Here is a 17910-nt window from a genome sequence, read left to right as displayed (position 1 = left end):
GGACCAATGGGTATAGTGTACTCCTGATAGCAGTTGGAGACGGATCAGATTTCAATCTGACGACAGCCCTAGTACATAAACCCCAGCAGGAAGTGCAGCTCTTCAGTATTTTCCGTCTCCATAGCAGTTAAGGACTCTATGCACGCTCGCACAGCATTAGAGTAATTTTACCAAAGAAAACCAAATTAAGAAGAAATCTTACCTCTACAGACGAGCCCTGCTCTCCTGCGGTGACACCCATTGGGTCCCTCCCCCAGTTGAGAATTCCCGAGGTGATTTTCGCAATCCCTCGGAGGTAAGCCTCTGTCTGGCGGCCGACCCTTGGCGGGGACCTAGCCCCCGACATCGGGTGAGGCTGAGAGGCAGCGGGTGCAACCTCAAGCACGGCGGGCAAGGTATTTTCCCTCTCTCCCCGCAGCCGGATACCGCCCAGAACGAGACCGGGAAGCGCCGAGACAAGGTAAGGTAGAAATCTATTTATAAGTCTCCAGTCTCCGAAGCTCGAGGAGCCACACAGGTCGCCAGCCGAGACCAGTGCCACCGAGTTGATCTGCCCTAGCAGGGCTAGACCCCGGTCAGATCCGAGGGTCCTTCCACATAGAGACCCTCTGAGGTGGTCGCCATATTGTCCGCGTGGTCGCTGTCACCATTTTGCTCTGTTCACAGCCCTGTCCGCTGTTCCGATCTGTGCTCACAGAGGCGAGCCGCGCGCACAGAAACCTTGTGCGCACAACGTCGCGAGCCCAAGTACCGTGCACACAAGCGACGCGCATAGCCACGCGCTTACTGTGCTGGGTGCATAACTTCGATCTGTGTGCAGAACAGCGCGTACATCTCCCTGAACACGCACCAAACCTATGCGCACAACCTTGACGCACCAGAGCGCACAACTGTATTTTACGCGCACAAGCACCACTGGAAAAGAAACTCAAGGCCCGGGCCTTTGCCCAGCATGCCACATTAGAGCTGCACAGCATGAGGAGGCCATGGCCCTTTGTATACAGTGCGAAGAGACCCTAGGGGATCCAACTAATGGCCCCCCCAGCCGGTACCGGGTTCCAGCCTCTTGAAGAGTATGCCGGACCTAGCATTGCACAGCGGGACACCCCCCCCCCCCCCATCAAACGGGGCTCCCCAGGGACACGGCGCCCCATAGTCTAGACCCAGCATCTTTCTCCTGGGTGGAATTCTTCAAAGGTCTGCATACCTTCATCCACATGCAACCGGGGGCCTCCTATAATACGGCCACAAGCTCCACCAGAGGACATCCCGGGACCCTCTATGCCCAGGGAAGTGATCCTACCGCCCAGAAGCCCCACCTTCGGGGACACGGACAACTCAGATGAGGATTCAGAACCCCTGGAGGAAGGGGAACTCCCTCCGGGGACAGAGCCCCACTGAACCATGAGATGTTTCTTCACCAAGGATGACCTTCCAGACCTGGTCACACACAGCTTAAAAGAGCTTGCTATCCTGGGCACAAGTGCCTCAGGGGAACCAAAGACAAACCCCCTACTAGAGGGACTCCGTCAGACCTCCCGTCATTTCCCACTATTACAAGCTTTCCAGCAACTAATTGACCTGGAATGGGATGCCCCGGAAACTACGTTCAAAGGGGGGCGGGCTCTGGCAGCCATGTACCCTCTGGACCCAGCCGCCAAAGATCTCCTGGCATGTCCGAAAGTGGATGCCATGGTCTGCATGGTCTCGAAGCGCACTACTATCCCGGTGGAGGGAGGAGCAGCATTCAAGGATGCTCAAGACAGACGCCTGGAATCTATCCTCAAACAGTCCTTTGACGTCTCCGCTATGTCTTTACAGATCGCGGCCTGCTGTGCCGTGGTGACACGCGCCTGCTTATCACAGACCAGGACCAACACTCCTGGGGAGGCCCTGGAACAAGCAGTATCATTCCTTGCGGACACCGCTTCTGATCTGGTGCGCACTGCAGCTAGAGGAGTGTCATCCGCCATGGCAGCCAGAAGACAACTCTGGCTCCAAAACTGGTCGGCCAACGCATCCTCCAAAACGAGACTCACAAGGATGCCTTTCAAGGGAACACTCCTGTTCGGAAGCGAACTAGAGAAACTAGCCAACAAATGGGGCGAGTCCCCACTGCCACAGCTACCGGAGGACAGGAATAAGAGAAACCAGCGATCCTCTCCCCGAACCTCCAGGGGCAGAGGATCACAGCGCTTCAACCCATACAGAAGCATATATCAAGCAGCCCGCCCCGCAGGCCGAAGCCAGTCCTTTCGGAGCAAGCACAACAAAAGGGGAGCTAGCTCGGGCCCCGGCCCCGGCCCCGGCCCCAGCCGCATCTCACAATGAAAATCAGCCGACCCATCCAAAGGAAGAAGCCATTCTATTCTACCAAAGATGGGTCGAGATAACTTCGGACAAGTGGGTCCTATCCATCATCCGAGAGGGATATTACCTGGATTTCCACCACCTCCCTCCGGACAAGTTTGTGGAATCCCCCTGCCATGACCCTTCCAAGAGGATGGCAGTGGAAGCTACACTGACCAGATTGCTTGCCTTAGAGGCTATAACACCGGTGCCTCCACAACAAATAAATACTGGACATTATTCCATCTATTTTATTGTCCCCAAGAAAGAAGGAACGTTCAGACACATCCTGGACCTCAAGGCGGTCAACCGTCACCTGAAGATTCCTCGCTTCCGCATGGAAACCCTACGCTAGGTAATAAGGGTGAAACAACTGGGAGAGTTCCTTACATCCCTGGATCTATCTGAAGCCTACCTACACATTCCGATCCATCAAGAGCATCAGCGTTTTCCACACTTCTTGATCCTGGACTGTCAGTACAGTTCCGGGCACTACCATTCGGGTTAGCCATTGCACCCCGGACGTTCACCAAGATCATAGTGGTGGTGGCAGCAACACTGAGGAAGGAAGGAATCCGCGTGCACCCTTATCTAGACGATTGGCTGATCAGGGCGAAATCCCCAGAGGAAAGCCACCAGGCAACCAACAGAGTCAAAACTCTAATGGAGAGCCTCGGGTGGGTGGTCAATACAAACAAGAACTGCCTGCAGCCCTCCCAATCTGTACAATATCTGGGAGTCCGGTTCGACACCAAACAAGACAAGGTCATCCTGATACCAACAAGGAGATCAAAACTGATGACCCAGTTACGAACCCTGTTGAGCAAACTTCGCCCAACAGCATGGGACTACCTACAAGTCCTTGGCCTCATGGCATCCACACTGGAAGTAGTGTCATGGGCACGGGCTCACATGAGGCAGCTGAGATTCAATGCCAAGAAGTGCAGAGTCATGCACATGGGGTGTGGAAATCCGAAAGAACTGTATTCTATGGGGGGGAGTAGGGCTGATATGTACGGAGCAGGAGAGAGACCTTGGGGTGATAGTCTCTAATGATCTGAAATCGGCGAAACAATGTGACAAGGCGATAGCTAAAGCCAGAAGAATGCTGGGCTGCATAGAGAGAGGAATATCGAGTAAGAAAAGGGAAGTGATAATCCCCTTATACAGGTCCTTGCTGAGGCCTCACCTTGAGTACTGTGTTCAGTTCTGGAGACCGTATCTCCGAAGGGACAGAGACAGGATGGAGGTGGTCCAGAGAAGGGCGACCAAAAAGGTGGAAGGTCTTCATAGAATGACTTATGAGGAGAGATTGAAGAATCTAAATATGTACACCCTGGAGGAAAGGAGGAGCAGGGGTGATATGATTCAAACTTTCAGATACTTGAAAGGTTTTAATGATCCAAAGACAATGAAAAACCTTTTCCGTTGCAAAAAAATCAGCAGAACCAGGGGTCACGATTTAAAACTCCAGGGAGGAAGACTCAGAACCAATGTCAGGAAATATTTCTTCACGGAGAGGGTGGTGGATGCCTGGAATGCCCTTCCGGAGGAAGTGGTGAAGACCAAAACTGTGAAGGATTTCAAAGGGGCGTGGGATAAACACTGTGGATCCATAAAGTCTGGAGGATGTGATTGAAGAGAAGAGGCGAGGGGTGGCTTGCTTGCGGAATGACGGCTACTACCTGGAGATTAATATCCTTATTCAATAAACATACACACAGTTAATGCGACTCCAATATTGCTCTATGCTTCAACGGCAAGAGGAAATGTGGAAAAAAGAATTTGCAACCACAAAAAAGCAGTGGAGTAGCTTGCTTGTTACGGCGGTTACTACCCCAAATCAAATAAGCCTGATACTTCACTTTCAACGCACATCCAGCATAGCTCTCTCCTTCAACGGCTGGGAAAAGGAAGAAAAGATGATTTATATTCAGCATCAACCAACAAGGAATGAATTACATAGTCTGGGTAAACAAATAAGCATGGGAGTAGCTGGCTTGTTACGGCGGTTACTACCCCAAATCAAATAAGCCTGATACTTCACTTTCAATGCACATCCAGCATAGCTCTCTCCTTCAACGGCAGGGAAAATGAAGAAAAGATTATTTATATTCAGCATCAACCAACAAGGAATGAATTACAGTCTGGGTAATCAAATAAGAATAGGTGTAGCTTGCTTGTTACGGTGGCTACTACCCCGAATCAATTAAGCATGATACTTGACTTGGTATAAGTATCCAGCACAGCTCACTGCTTCAGCAACAGAGGGAATTAAGTAAAGAGGATTTTTATTCAGACAACCAACAATGGCTGAATTGCACATGCAGGGTAAACAAATGGGAGTAGCTTGCTTATTACGGCGGTTACTACCCCAAACCAATTAGCTAGATACTTCACTTAGATGCAGCTCCAGCACTGCTGTCTGCATCGATGGTGGGGGTGGAAGGGAATTGGAACCAAAAAGTTACCAATAAGGGCCCTGACCTCAGTGGTCAGAGTAACAGATTATGAAAACAAATAGGTGTGAAAGCTTGCTGGGCAGACTGGATGGGCCGTTTGGTCTTCTTCTGCTGTCACTTCTATATTTCTATGTTTCTATGAGACCCCCTACAACGCTCACTACTTTCACGATGGAATCCACTGTCCCAGAACTACACCGTACGTCTTCAGCTCCCGGATAGAGTTCGGGCCCAACTACGATGGTGGCTACAAGAAGGCCATCTGAGCCAGGGAACGAGACTATCCTCACCAACCTGAATTCTGTTCACCACAGATGCCAGCCTACGAGGATGGGGAGCACACTGCCAGGAGCTAACTGCCCAAGGGCAATGGAACAAGGAAGAGTCGGGATGGAACATCAATCACCTAGAATCCCGGGCAGTCAGACTGGCCTACCTACGGTTCGGTCACAGACTCCGAGACAGAGTGGTCAGAGTAATGTCGGACAACGCTACAACAGTGGCCTACATCAACGGTCAGGGAGGAACCAGAAGCCAGCAGGTGTCTCTGGAAATAGACCCCCTAATGCAGGGGTCGGGAACCTTTTTGGCTGAGAGAGCCATGAACGCCACATATTTTAAAATGTAATTCCGTGAGAGCCATACAAGACCTACCAAATTAATTTACTACAACCCCCTACTCTCCTGACGCCCCCCAAGACCTGCCAAATTAATTTACTACAACCCCCCACCCTCCTGACCCCCCCCCCCAAAGACCTGCCAAAAGTCCCTGGTGGTCCAGCGGGGGTCCAGGAGCGGTCCGGGAGCGATCTCCTGGACTTGGGCTGTCGGCTGCCAATAGTCAAAATGGCGCCGATGGCCCTTTGCCCTCACTATGTCACTGGGGTCGACCAATGGCGGCGGTAACCCCTGTGACATAGTAAGGGCAAAGGGCCGTCGACGCCATTTTGATTACTGGCAGCCAACGGCCCTGTGCCCTTACTATGTCACAGGGGTTACCGCCGCCATTGGTCGACCCCAGTGACATAGTGAGGGCAAAGGGCCGTCGGCGCCATTTTGACTACTGGCAGCCGACAGCCCAAGTCCAGGAGATCGCTACCGGATCGCTCCTGGACCCCCGCTGGACCACCAGGGACTTTTGGCAGGTCTTGGGGGAGGGGGGGTCAGGAGGGTGGGGGGGTTGTAGCAAATTCATTTTGGAGGACTTGGGGGGCGTCAGGAGGGTGGGGGTTTTTATTAGATTTTTACTTTTTTATTAAAGATTTGTCTGCGAGCCAGATGCAGCCATCAAAAGAGCCACATCTGGCTCGCGAGCTATTGGTTCCCGACCCCTGCCCTAATGTCATGGGCGGAAGCGAATCTTCAAGAGATCTCAGCCATCCACATCGCCAGGAAAGACAACATCGCTGCGGATTACCTCAGCAGAGAAAGTCTAGACCCAGGAGTATGGAGGCTGTCAACCACAGCATTCCAATTGATAGTAAACCGTTGGGGACCACCAACCATGGACCTCCTGGCAAACCGGTCCAACGCCCAAGTGCCCAGTTTCTTCAGCCGCAGGCGGGAACCCCAGTCCCAGGGAATCAATACCCTGGTGCAGACCTGGCCATAGGAGACTCTGTTATATGCCTTCCTGCCGTGGCCCCTATTGGGCGTAATCATCCACAAGATAGAACACCACAGGGGACCAGTACTTCTAGTGGCCCCGAACTGGCCAAGAAGACCGTGGTACGCAGACATGCGAAGACAGCTGACAGGGAGCCCCCTCCCGCTGCCTCCTCACAGAGACCTGCTCCAACAGGGACCGATTCTCCACGAGGATCCAGCTCGATTCTCTCTTACAGTCTGGCCATTGAGAGGACTCGCCTGAGGAAGAGCGGATACTCGGGGGCAGTAATTGATACCCTACTCTGAGCACACAAGTTCTCCACATCCCTAACATACATAAGGATTTGGAGAGTATTCAAAGCCTGGGGCGAGGACCGTGACATCATACCATGCTCAGTCAAAATTCCTGCGATTTTGGAATTCCTGCAGAACAGCCTACAGAAGGGATTGTCTCTCAACTCCATCAAGGTACAAGTGGCCACATTGTCATGCTACGGAACCAAGACTGAGAGCGGCAGCATAGCCTCTCACCCGGATGTTTCCCGCTTTCTGAAAGGAGTCAAGCAGATCCGACCACCCCTAAAGTGGCCGGTGCCTCTTTGGAACCTCAACCTAGTCCTAGATTTCCTAGCAGGAACCACCTTCAGACCTTTCCGCGGCCTGTCTCTCCGACTATTAACATTGAAGACAGCCTTCCTGCTGGCAGTCTGTTCAGCCCGTCGTATATCCGAGCAACAAGCACTGTCGTGCCGGGAGCCGTTCCTCAGACTCACCCCGGGAACTATCCAGTTACGCAAAGTTCCGTCGTTCCTCACCAAAGTGGTGTCTCACTTTCATCTAAACCAAACCATCTCGCCAAACCATCTCACCAGATGAACATAAGAATTCGGAAGAGGCTCGAAGTCTACTCCATCTCAACTTTGGCAGATGCCTAATCCGATACCTGGAAAGGTCGGAATCTGTACGAAAGACGGACGATCTATTCGTCCTTCACAGCGGGAAGAAGCAAGGGGAAGCGGCCTCGCGAGCAACCATAGCCCGTTGGATCAACGAAGTCATCAAGGTGGCCTACGTAGAAGCAGGCAAGCCACCGCCTTTACAAGTCAAGGCCCATTCTACTAGAGCCCAGGCAGTGTCCTGGGCGGAAACCAAGATGCTGTCACCCGCCGAGATCTGCAGGGCGGCGACATGGTCCTCCTTCCACACCTTCTCCAGGTTTTACCGTCTGGATGTTCAGGCTCGGGAGGACACAGTATTTGCAAGGGCAGTACTAAGTGGGTCATGGGCAGCCTCCCACCCGGTTCGGGAGTAGCTTTTATACATCCCATTGGTCCTGAGTCCATCTGCTACACGCTAGGAAATGGAGAAATTACTTACCTGATAATTTCGTTTTCCTTAGTGTAGACAGATGGACTCAGCATCCCACCCAAGGCTACCGTTACTCATGGGTAAGCCATGCTATCCTTCAGCTAGGACACCCATCCTACTGGGTGTCGATGTTTCTCGGTTGAGGGCACTGGTGGTCTCCAGCTATAACCAATTCAACCGTTTCAAATTTATTAAGTTAGCCAAGTTATAAAGTTAATCATGTTATCCAAGTTATAAAGTTAATCAAGTTATTCAAATTATTCAGTCATACATATATCCACAATGCTTTTCGAGGAGAATACTGAAGAGCTGCACTTCATGCAGGGGTATATGTACTAGGGCTGATGCCAGACTGAAATCTGATCCATCTCCAACTGCTATCAGGAGTACACTATACCCATTGGTCCTGAGCCCATCTGTCTACACTAAGGAAAATGAAATTATCAGGTAAGTAATTTCTCCATTGCCACTTAAAGCCAAGAGCTGTGGAGAAAATATATTTTGTTAAATGCTACAAGGTATACCTTGGTGACAGAGATGAGAGGCAGAGTACTACGCAAAGCACCTGTGTAAAACACTCAAATTATTTCACTGATAATATGACAATATATAGGATTTTATGTTTGTTTCTTTCTACCCTTAAACTAGGCTTTCTGATGCTTTTGGAGGACTTCTTTTTACTGTTTTTATGGAATAAGTTATTTTACTCTACAGTTCATTTCTCCCACTGTTGACGCTCAAGGACAAGGGGCCATGATATAAATTTGGAGGGAGGAAGGGAAAGTGTGAGGAAGTTGTTACTGGAGAATTGTGGATGCTTGAAATTACCGTAAATCCTAGCAGAGGCAGTAGCAATACAGAAACTAAGTTAAAGCATGCTTGGGACAGATACAGAGATCAATGTTAAGAGCAAGACAGGAGATTCGCTGAAGTATACGTCCATCCTGGGCAATTGTGGAGGCCAAAAGGTCCTTATCTACTGACAACCACTATCTGCAAGAGGGTTAAATATGATGTTGAGAAATCTCATGTCCTACATCTTTTCATTATTCCAACAAAAAGAATCACAACCTACAAAGATTCCAGGAAGTAAAAACAGATTGCTTATTTCTGTGCAGCATTGCATCATCCAGTTTTTCACACCAGTTCCCACGCTTTCATTACAGGGTTGGCATTATTGGACAGCCTCGCAAAATGTTCAATTCCCAGACTCTCTTACCACTTGATGGAGAAGACGAAATGAGTTCCAGAAAGAAAAGCAGCACTTCGTACAGTTCATATAGCTTGGATGCTTCATACCGCACACACACGCAACTTGGCCTCAGCCAACGGAGCACTATAATCTCAAGAACTACCACTGAGGGAGACTATTCTGAGAATGAGCTATAGCAATATCATAAGAATCCCGTGATTAGCCATCATATGTAAATCTGTTACACCTTTTCCATTGACTTTTCTGGTTTTAAATACTTCTATTCTGTTATATTTAAGATTTCAGTTATTATGCAACTGTCAGGGATTTCTTTGAGTCTTTCCTTTTGTGGGAGCCTGGCTTTTTTGTCTTATCTCTGGAGTTTAGCAGGTTGTATCAATAAATATTTGAATTTTTACCTATGCTACTAGTCGTCAATTCATCTGGAAGATTATGGGATAATATGCTTTTATATATGTATATTGTCAAGCTTATGCCTAGAGATTAACAGAATCTACTTTTTATCTACAACCAAATTTCCCTGGAATATATGAGAGTGTGTGTGTGTGTGTGTGTGTGTATATATATATATATATATATATATATGAAACTAAAATAAAGAGGAAAGTTGCCCTGCACTTGCATCGCTGGTATGCAAACTGAGCTCTGTCCCTTCCCTCCCTGTATTCTCCAGCTCTGCCCCTCTCTGTGCATGGAAATTGAGCTCCACCGCTCTATCTCTCCATTGTCCAATCCACTCTACTACCACATATGGAAATTGAGCTCTGACCCTCACTTTTAGGCCGATTCAGTAAAGATTGCGGGAGAATGGGCACTCCGTGTTGAGCACCTGCTCTCCCGATGCTCGCCCAACCACCTCTCCTGGACTTGCGATCCTATATTTAAATGAGGGGGTCATGCTGAAAGGAGGCGCTAGGGATGATTACGCACTCCTAGCGCCTCCTTGTCCCAGGAGGTGGCTCTGTCAGCGGGTTCAGGAAACCGACGCTCAATTTTACGAGCGTTGGTTTTCCGAACCCGCTGACAGCAATCGATTAGGAAAAACAGACACTGGTAAAATTGAATGGCCATTCTCCTAACCAGACTGGCTGGCACATTTTTTTTTAATTTTTAAATTTTTTATATTTTTGGTTACTCTGACTTGATATCGCTAGTATAATATGACAATATATAGGATTTTACGCTTGTTTCTTTCTACCCTTAAACTAGGCTTTCTGATGCTTTTGGAGGACTTCTTATTATCCGACTTAATATCGCTAGTATATTAAGTCGGATAGTATATTAAGCAGTATTTTCTGCTTTTCTGTACACTTTTCCAGGCTGCTCATAAATTAACGCCTGCCCTTAGGGTAATAGATGCCCCTTGAAAACACGCGGCCAAACGCGTATTGAACAGTGTGAAAGGCCAAGTATACTTTACAGAATTGGCCTGATTGGCTGTACTTGCCAGCTCAGCCCCAATCCCCTCACTATGACCACAGTACACCCGAACTCACCCTGCACTCTCTGCTACCACACATCTCAGTTATGCACTTCCTGCACTTCACAGTATTTCTCAGTCCTTGGACAAACTTCACTACGTGTTTCCGTGTGTGTGTATGTTGATATACACACTAGCAAAATCTGCCCAGCCTTGCTCGGGTTGTCTGGTCCATAACCGCTATAAATTTTAAAATTGAACAACAGTGCAAACTATAAATATTGTTATATTTTGTTAAGTAATTGACAAAAAGCATATAGACACAAAGGGAACCTCTCTATAAACTACATTCACAGTAAATTAGATGTCTTTTGTTACCCAGCTGGAGAGAGCACTAAATAGTGATAGTTGCAGAGGAAGATTAAAAAGCACTGGTTCCAGTACAGATCCCTGGGTCACTGCACTATTTATTTTTAGTGCATGGTGTCCCCAAGGATCTTCATTATCATCAACCCTTTTTAATTCTTATATGCTTCCATTATGCAAGCTTTTAGCAGGTCTTGGACTAACTCATTTTATCCATGCAGATGTGTACAGATTTTAATTCCGATTACAAAGTCTATCAAATCCACTTTAAAACTCTGGGAAATGTATCTTTCCGCAATAAACCAATTATTAGCACAAATGAGCCTATCTCTTAATTCAAACAAAACAGAACTTCTCATAATCTGCCACAAAATGAACAAACAAATCGAGGTAGAAGTATTGAAAAATTCTAAAAGATATCCCATCTCATATGAAGTCAAAGATCTTGGAATCCTGCTTGATAGTGAAATGAACTTAAAAAGGTGGATAAACAATATAATCAAAGACGGCTATTTTAAATTAAAAGTTTTAAAAAGATTAAAACCCTTCCTACATAAACAAGATTTCAGAACAGTGCTGCAAGCTCTCATCTTCTCAAAAACTGACTACTGCAATGCCTTATTATTAGGCCTACCTGCCTCTTCCACCAGACCACTCCAACTTGTGCAGAACTCGGCAGCTAGAATTCTAACCAACACTAGGAAAACTGAACATATAACTCATTTATCATATTCAGTTTTAAAACATTATCATTAATCCATAAGACACTTTATAATGACAAAGTTGAATGGCTTACCGCTGCTTTACATTTCCATACCCCTCAAAGAGCCACTAGATCAGCGAATAATGGGACATTACCAATTCCATCCCCTAAATCAGCACACTTAAACACAGTTAGAGAAAGAGCATTATCCATTGCTGGGCCACAATTATGGAATTCCCTACCGCAAAACTTAAGACTTGAAACAAACGCTAGAACCTTCAAGAAAGGAATCAAAACTTGGCTATTTCTACAAGTTTTTCCTTAACTATATAGTTCAAGTTCCTGTTTTAACATCTTAATTTTCTTATTAATTTTAGATGTTTTTTTAAAGAATTTTATATGCTTGTATTCAGTTTAAATGTTTTATCCAGAATTTTATGTATTTTATGACTATGATTTATATTTGGAAATTCAAATGTTTTTAATTGTGCATTTGATAATTAGTTGTAAACCGATGTGATGTTTCCTACGAACGTTGGTATAAAAAAAAACACACTAAATAAATACAATAAATTTACCGTTTCTCATTGGGAGAACTGACCAGTTAGTCTTACTCTCTGTTTCCTGTCTTTTGACCAGTAGCCAAGGGTGGGCTTGGGTGGGCCATGACCCACTCACTTAGGGCTCAGGCTCACACAGTCAGGAGTAGCCAACACCAGAGGAAGAGGCCTGCAGGATGGTCACTGTGGTTCTCAACCCAGGCTGGCCAAAGAGGGAGAGGGCTGCCATGGGACCCCATCCTGTGGCAGCTGAAGAAGAGGTCTGGCAGTGCCTGAAGAAGACACCCGTGTGTATATGTGTGTGTCTGCCTGTGGGAGCCCAAGAAACACGGCTTTGCAGATACAGCATAATAGCTACAATTATCTGGCATTGCTCATATTGTCTGGTTCACAGCTGATGTACATTTTCAAAACCAAACAAAAGTGGAAAAGATAAATATTCTCTTAATATATCAATGAATTAAGAAAAGAGCCTGTGTCTGTGTGTGTGCCTGAGAGTCAGGGCTTTGCAAATAGCATATTGTCTATGCACAGTGCACCTTCCATCATTCAGGGTGCCACCTGGTGGCCACAGACATAACAGTGTGACTGACCAACCAAAACAAGCCTTTTATATATTCATATATATATATAGAGAGAGAGATGTAGTAGCATCTTGGTTCCCTGTAGCCAGAATCCTTCCTAACAGGCAAGCACTAACATTATTTATGCTCGGAGCTCCTGATTTTCTGTGGCAGATTTTTCAAGATTCTACAGCATGTTAGAAAATTCTGTGGCAGATTTTTCAAATATCTGTGACAATTCTGTGGAAACTTTGCATATATTTGCAAATTAAATAATAGAATTTATTTTCTTTACTTTAGAAAAATAGTCATTTTCTGACATTTCTAGGTCCAATTTATTTGGCTGTTTATTAGAAGATTAGTGATTGGGACTGGGAAAGAAAGAGGGGAAGGGATCTTGGATTAGGGAGCAAGGAGATTTTTAGAAGAGGGAAAGAGGATCTCAGAGGGAAATGAAGAAGGAATCTTAGGCAGGAGGGGTAGAAAGGTAAAGGATGGAGGAGAATAAAGGCACAGAGGATGGGAGAATCGGGAGGATAGGGAAGGAGGAGTCAAGAATGAGAAGGAAGAAGATGAGGTAGGAAGAAAAGGAGTATTGTAGATGGGGTGGAAGAGAAGAGATGATCAGAATGAAGTGAAGGAAAACTGGGGATATGGTTGGAAGAAGGAAGGAAATCACAGGCCACCCAATCATACCCTACCCCCTTATCCACCTCTCCAAATCCTCTCATTCACATCCTACATCCTTTCTGTGGGTTTTCTTCCCCCAGTCTCCTCATTCTCCATTGTTCACCCCCCACCACTATCCTTCACTCTCTTCCTCCACTCATTCATGCCCTCCCACAATCCCCTCGCCCTCATCCACTCACCCAACTCATACTTTTCTCCCTCTCCTGTTGCAACCGACCCTTTCCGACGGCTTCACTCCGCCTACCTCTCATTGTTTGCTCCTCCTCACACTGTGGATGGATGCCTGGCTACCGCAGCGTCTGCCTGCCATCCTCTCCGGCGTCCCCGGACCGGCTTGGGTGCTGCCTCCCGCCATGCTCTGCTTGTACCATAGGGCATGCGCGCTGCACAGCCCTTCTTCTTATTTCCTATTTGGCGCGAACCTCCAGGGCTTTCCCCCTTGATGACATCACGATGCCCGGATATTCAAAGCCTACAGTGTTTGCTAGCCTTTGAGTTAGCAAGGGTAATCCTATGGGAATCCTACGGATGGGATTCGCTCTTCGTACCCAGCTACTCTGCCTCTCCAATCTCTATTGGACTCTCTAACGCTAACGGGGTACCCGCTCCTCGGGGGCCTCACTTGCTTTCCAGGTCGCTATCAGGAAACCGGTACTCGCTCCTCGAGGGTCCATGTTCCCTGACTCGCTGCCTACTCCTACCTTCTCTTCTGCCTGGAAGGATTCGCTAATCTTCAACATCAATGAGTACTACCATCTTCACCTCAGAGCTGTTCCCTGGAACCAGGCACTCGCTCCTTGAGGGCTTGCCTCCGTTCCAGCCCCAGCTATCTCCGTGGAACCACTGTGTGAGTACATCATCTGCAAGCCTCCCAGCTCTCAGGGTTCAGATACTCACTCCTCGAGGGTCTGCTCTCCCTACCCTGGGGATCTCCATACTGGGGTCTTGTATATTCTCCACTGTACTCATTCTCTCAGTTCTTTCCACTACAGCACTGCTACCGGAGGAGTCGCTGTTCCAGCGCCTGAGGGATACCAGCCCTGCCGGGCTATTCCAGCTGCTCACTACTGCCATCTCTGGTGGCTTCCTTACACAGTAATAAAAGATCAAACTCTGTGTTTGGTGTCCTGGGCTAAGCCTGACCTGTGGCCCCTCACGGGACTTCCCCCTGTGGGCGTGATCAGCTGCCACAGTGTCCAAGGGTCCACCCAAACTTCACAGTTTACAACAGGTTGCTAACTCCATGGATCCGGCACAGCTCTATGCCTTGCGGGCCATCCCTGGCCTGGCCCTTCGCATAGCTGAACAAAAAATCGCTGTGGACAAGCTCTCTTCAGCAATTTGGCAGTTTCAAGCACAGAAGATGCAAGGAACCACTTCCAGTAATGAAGGTCAGTTACCTGAAGTAACTATAAAGACTATGGTACCTCTAGCTGCTCCAGTTCGTTTCTTGGGAGAGATTCAAAGGACTAGAGGTTTCCTAAACCAATGCTGCATGCATTTTGCACTACAGCCTGCACACTTCCCCACAGCCTACGCCAAGACTACTTATATTATCCCAGGACAAGCAGGATGCTAGTCCTCACATATGGGTGATGTCACTGACAGAGACCTATTGCGGGAAAACTTTCTGTCAAAGTTTCTAGAAACTTTTGACTGGCACTCTGAGCCCACTGAGCATGCCCAGCATGCCATGATATTCTCTGCCACAGGGGTCTCTCTTCAGTCTTCATTTTTCCGCCCTGCTGTAAGCATCGCGGAGATAGGAGTCCTGTGAGTTTCCTCACAGATTTACTGACTGAAAAGTCATTATTTTTCAAAGATTTTTCTCCCACAAGGGATTTCACTCTCTTTTCCACCGGATGGTGTGAAATTAGTCTCGTTTTTACTTCAAGTAAAAACGCTTTCAGAATTTTTTCTCCCTCTTTTCATCGACGGCTGTTGGTGAAAAGATGGCTTCAGGTTTCAAAAAATGTCCGATTTGCAATCGGACTAAGTCCATAATAGACCCACACCTTGAGTGTGTTCTCTGTTTAGGGGACAAACATGATGTTTCATCCTGCCCTCAATGTGCAGACATGACTCCCAAAGGAAGAAAACTTAGACAGGAGAAAATGGAACACCTATTTCACTTTCAACTTCTTCCTTCTCCTTCGACATCGACGAAATTGTCCCCAGCAGGAGTTTCCAAAAAGGTTTTGTTGAAAAAACGTTTAGAGGGATTGGGAGATCAAGTATCGCCATCGACTTCGATGACGTCGATAAGGTCAGTGGTCGAACATAGGCCTAAACATAGGTACCGACATCGACACATACTGACGTCAGCGTTAACCTCCTCCCCGGGAGAACCGACCGCAAAACGCCCAAAGGATAAGGAAACACCACTACCATCGTCAGGGCCTACACCATCGACCGAACCTGCACAGACATCGGTGGAGACTTTATCAACTTCTACACCGCCACCACATACAGCTACTCCAGTTACCCAGGCTGTATCGCAGGAATTGTCGACTTTTATAAGACAAGCGGTGATCCAGGCCCTAAAGGAACAAATTCCGGCAACTGCGCCAATGCCGGTGATTCTGCCGATGCCGGTGACAACACCGATGCCGGTTCTTGAGCCGATATCGATGACAACGTCGGTGACCTTGCTAACACTGGTCACTATACCGATGCCGATGACCCTTTCGATGCTGGCACCGATGCCGATCTGCACGATTGCACCGATGCCAGGAACTAAATCCACACCAACTACGGTGACTTCAAAGCGACTACCGAAGGCAATAGCTCCATCTTCGGTCCCGAAGCCGTCACCATCTGTGCCACTCCCTCCTGGGGATCCAGGACAACCAGAGTCAGCACTATATCAGATCTTAATGAAAAAATATCAAGATCTGCTCGATTCTCTTCCCTCTAATCCACAGGAAGAGCATATTGAGGACTCACCTCTTGAAGATCCACTACCAGGACCTTCAGGTATTCTTCCACCCCCTAAAACTTCCATAACTTCACCACAAATCCAAGAATATGATACTTGGAGTGACACACAATCAGATACTTCATCTGAAGATTTTGTGTTGGATCCATCTCCACTAGATCCACGAAAGAAATCTCCTCCAGAAGATTTTTCTTTCACAACTTTTGTCCAGGAAATGGCTGACACCATTCCTTTCAAATTAGTCACAGAGCAGGATACTAGACAGCAAACCTTGGAGGTACTTCAATTTGTAGACCCTCCAAAACAGGTGGTGGCTATACCAGTGCATGATGTTCTCCTAGACTTGCAACATCGTATTTGGGAACATCCCTGCTCAGTGCCAGCTGTCAACAAACTAATGGACAGTACATATTTAGTGCAGTCTGCTCCTGGCTATCAAAAGTTGCAGCTCCCTCACCAATCAGTAGTGGTGGAATATGCACAGAAAAAATCCAAAAGAATTAGACCACATTTCTCAAATCCCCCAGGAAAAGATCACAGGTTTTTAGATTCCCTGGGCCGGAAAGTCTACCAAGGGGCCATGATAAATTCGAGAATCTCTTCATACCAACTTTACATGCCCCAATATCAAAGAGATTTGTGGAAACAAATGCAAGAGTTTATTCCATCTCTTCCATCTCAATATCAAGAGGCAGCCCAAGCCATCATCCACAAGGGACTGGAGGCAGGCAAACATGAGGTCCGAGTGGCCTATGACGGGTTTGAGACAGCTTCCAGGGTGGCTGTATCGGGGATCAGTGCCAGGAGATGGGCATGGCTTAAAGTCCTCGGACCTCAGGCCTGAGGTTCAAGATAAACTAGTAGATCTGCCATGCCTAGGGGATAATCTTTTTGGATCCAAAGTTCAGGATACAGTTGCTCAATTAAAAGAACATACTGAAACCCTGAGACAACTTTCCTCGATTCCACAAGATCCTCCTAAGTACTCTGGGCGTAAGCCTCAACGGAAAGAACCTAGAAGACCTTTTTATAGACAACGGAGATACTACCCTCCTACGTCTAGGCCCAGACCTTCTAGAACACAGCAAAGGCCTCAACCCAGACAACCTAGGGCAGCTAGGCCTCAACCTACGCCACAGACAGGACCTGCTGCTGGCTTTTGAAACCATTTCCAGAGAGCATAGCTACCTCTCCAACCCTCAGCCAGAACTTCCGGTAGGAGGCTGAGTATCCTGGTTTTACAATGATTGGATTCCAATAACAATGGACCAATAGGTACTTGCAATAGTATCTCGAGGTTACCAACTCAGTTTCCTCTCAATTGCAGCAGATTCTCCTCCGAGACCTCTTTCTCTCAGCGAAAATCACATACTCCAGTTGCAAGTAGAATTATCCACCTTTCTGAAAGCCAGGGCTGTAGAGCCAGTGTCCCAGACTCAGCAGGGCAGAGGATTCTATTCCCGGTATTTCCTCATTCCAAAGAAAACCGGAGGCCTACATCCCATTCTAGACCTCAGAAATCTCAATGGGATTCGCTCTCCGTTCCTAAGCTACTCTGCCACTCCAGCGCTATCTGGAACTCTTATTACCCTTCGGGGTCTCTAAAGGGTTACCCGCTCCTCGGGGGCCTCTCTGCTTCTTTCGGGTGCTATCAGGAAACCGGTACTCGC

The 17910-nt window shown here is 47.6% G+C and overlaps 1 protein-coding gene across 2 annotated transcripts in view; it reads left to right on the top strand.

Moving 5' to 3' along the window:
• Positions 1-9397, top strand: part of PPP1R36 (protein phosphatase 1 regulatory subunit 36) — a 230585-nt gene extending 221188 nt beyond the window's left edge. For both annotated transcript variants that reach the window (XM_029598105.1, XM_029598104.1), the window contains exon 11: positions 8954-9397. In XM_029598105.1, the coding sequence (XP_029453965.1) occupies positions 8954-9176 (223 nt within the window). In that variant the 3' untranslated portion in view covers positions 9177-9397. The remainder of the gene's footprint in view (positions 1-8953) is intronic.
• The last annotated feature ends 8513 nt before the right edge of the window (positions 9398-17910 follow it).

The sequence above is a fragment of the Rhinatrema bivittatum genome, chromosome 4 (assembly GCF_901001135.1).
Source record: "Rhinatrema bivittatum chromosome 4, aRhiBiv1.1, whole genome shotgun sequence".
Classification (NCBI taxonomy): domain Eukaryota; kingdom Metazoa; phylum Chordata; class Amphibia; order Gymnophiona; family Rhinatrematidae; genus Rhinatrema; species Rhinatrema bivittatum.
Note: the sequence above shows the minus strand (reverse complement) of the source record. Positions and strands in the feature narration are given on the sequence as shown.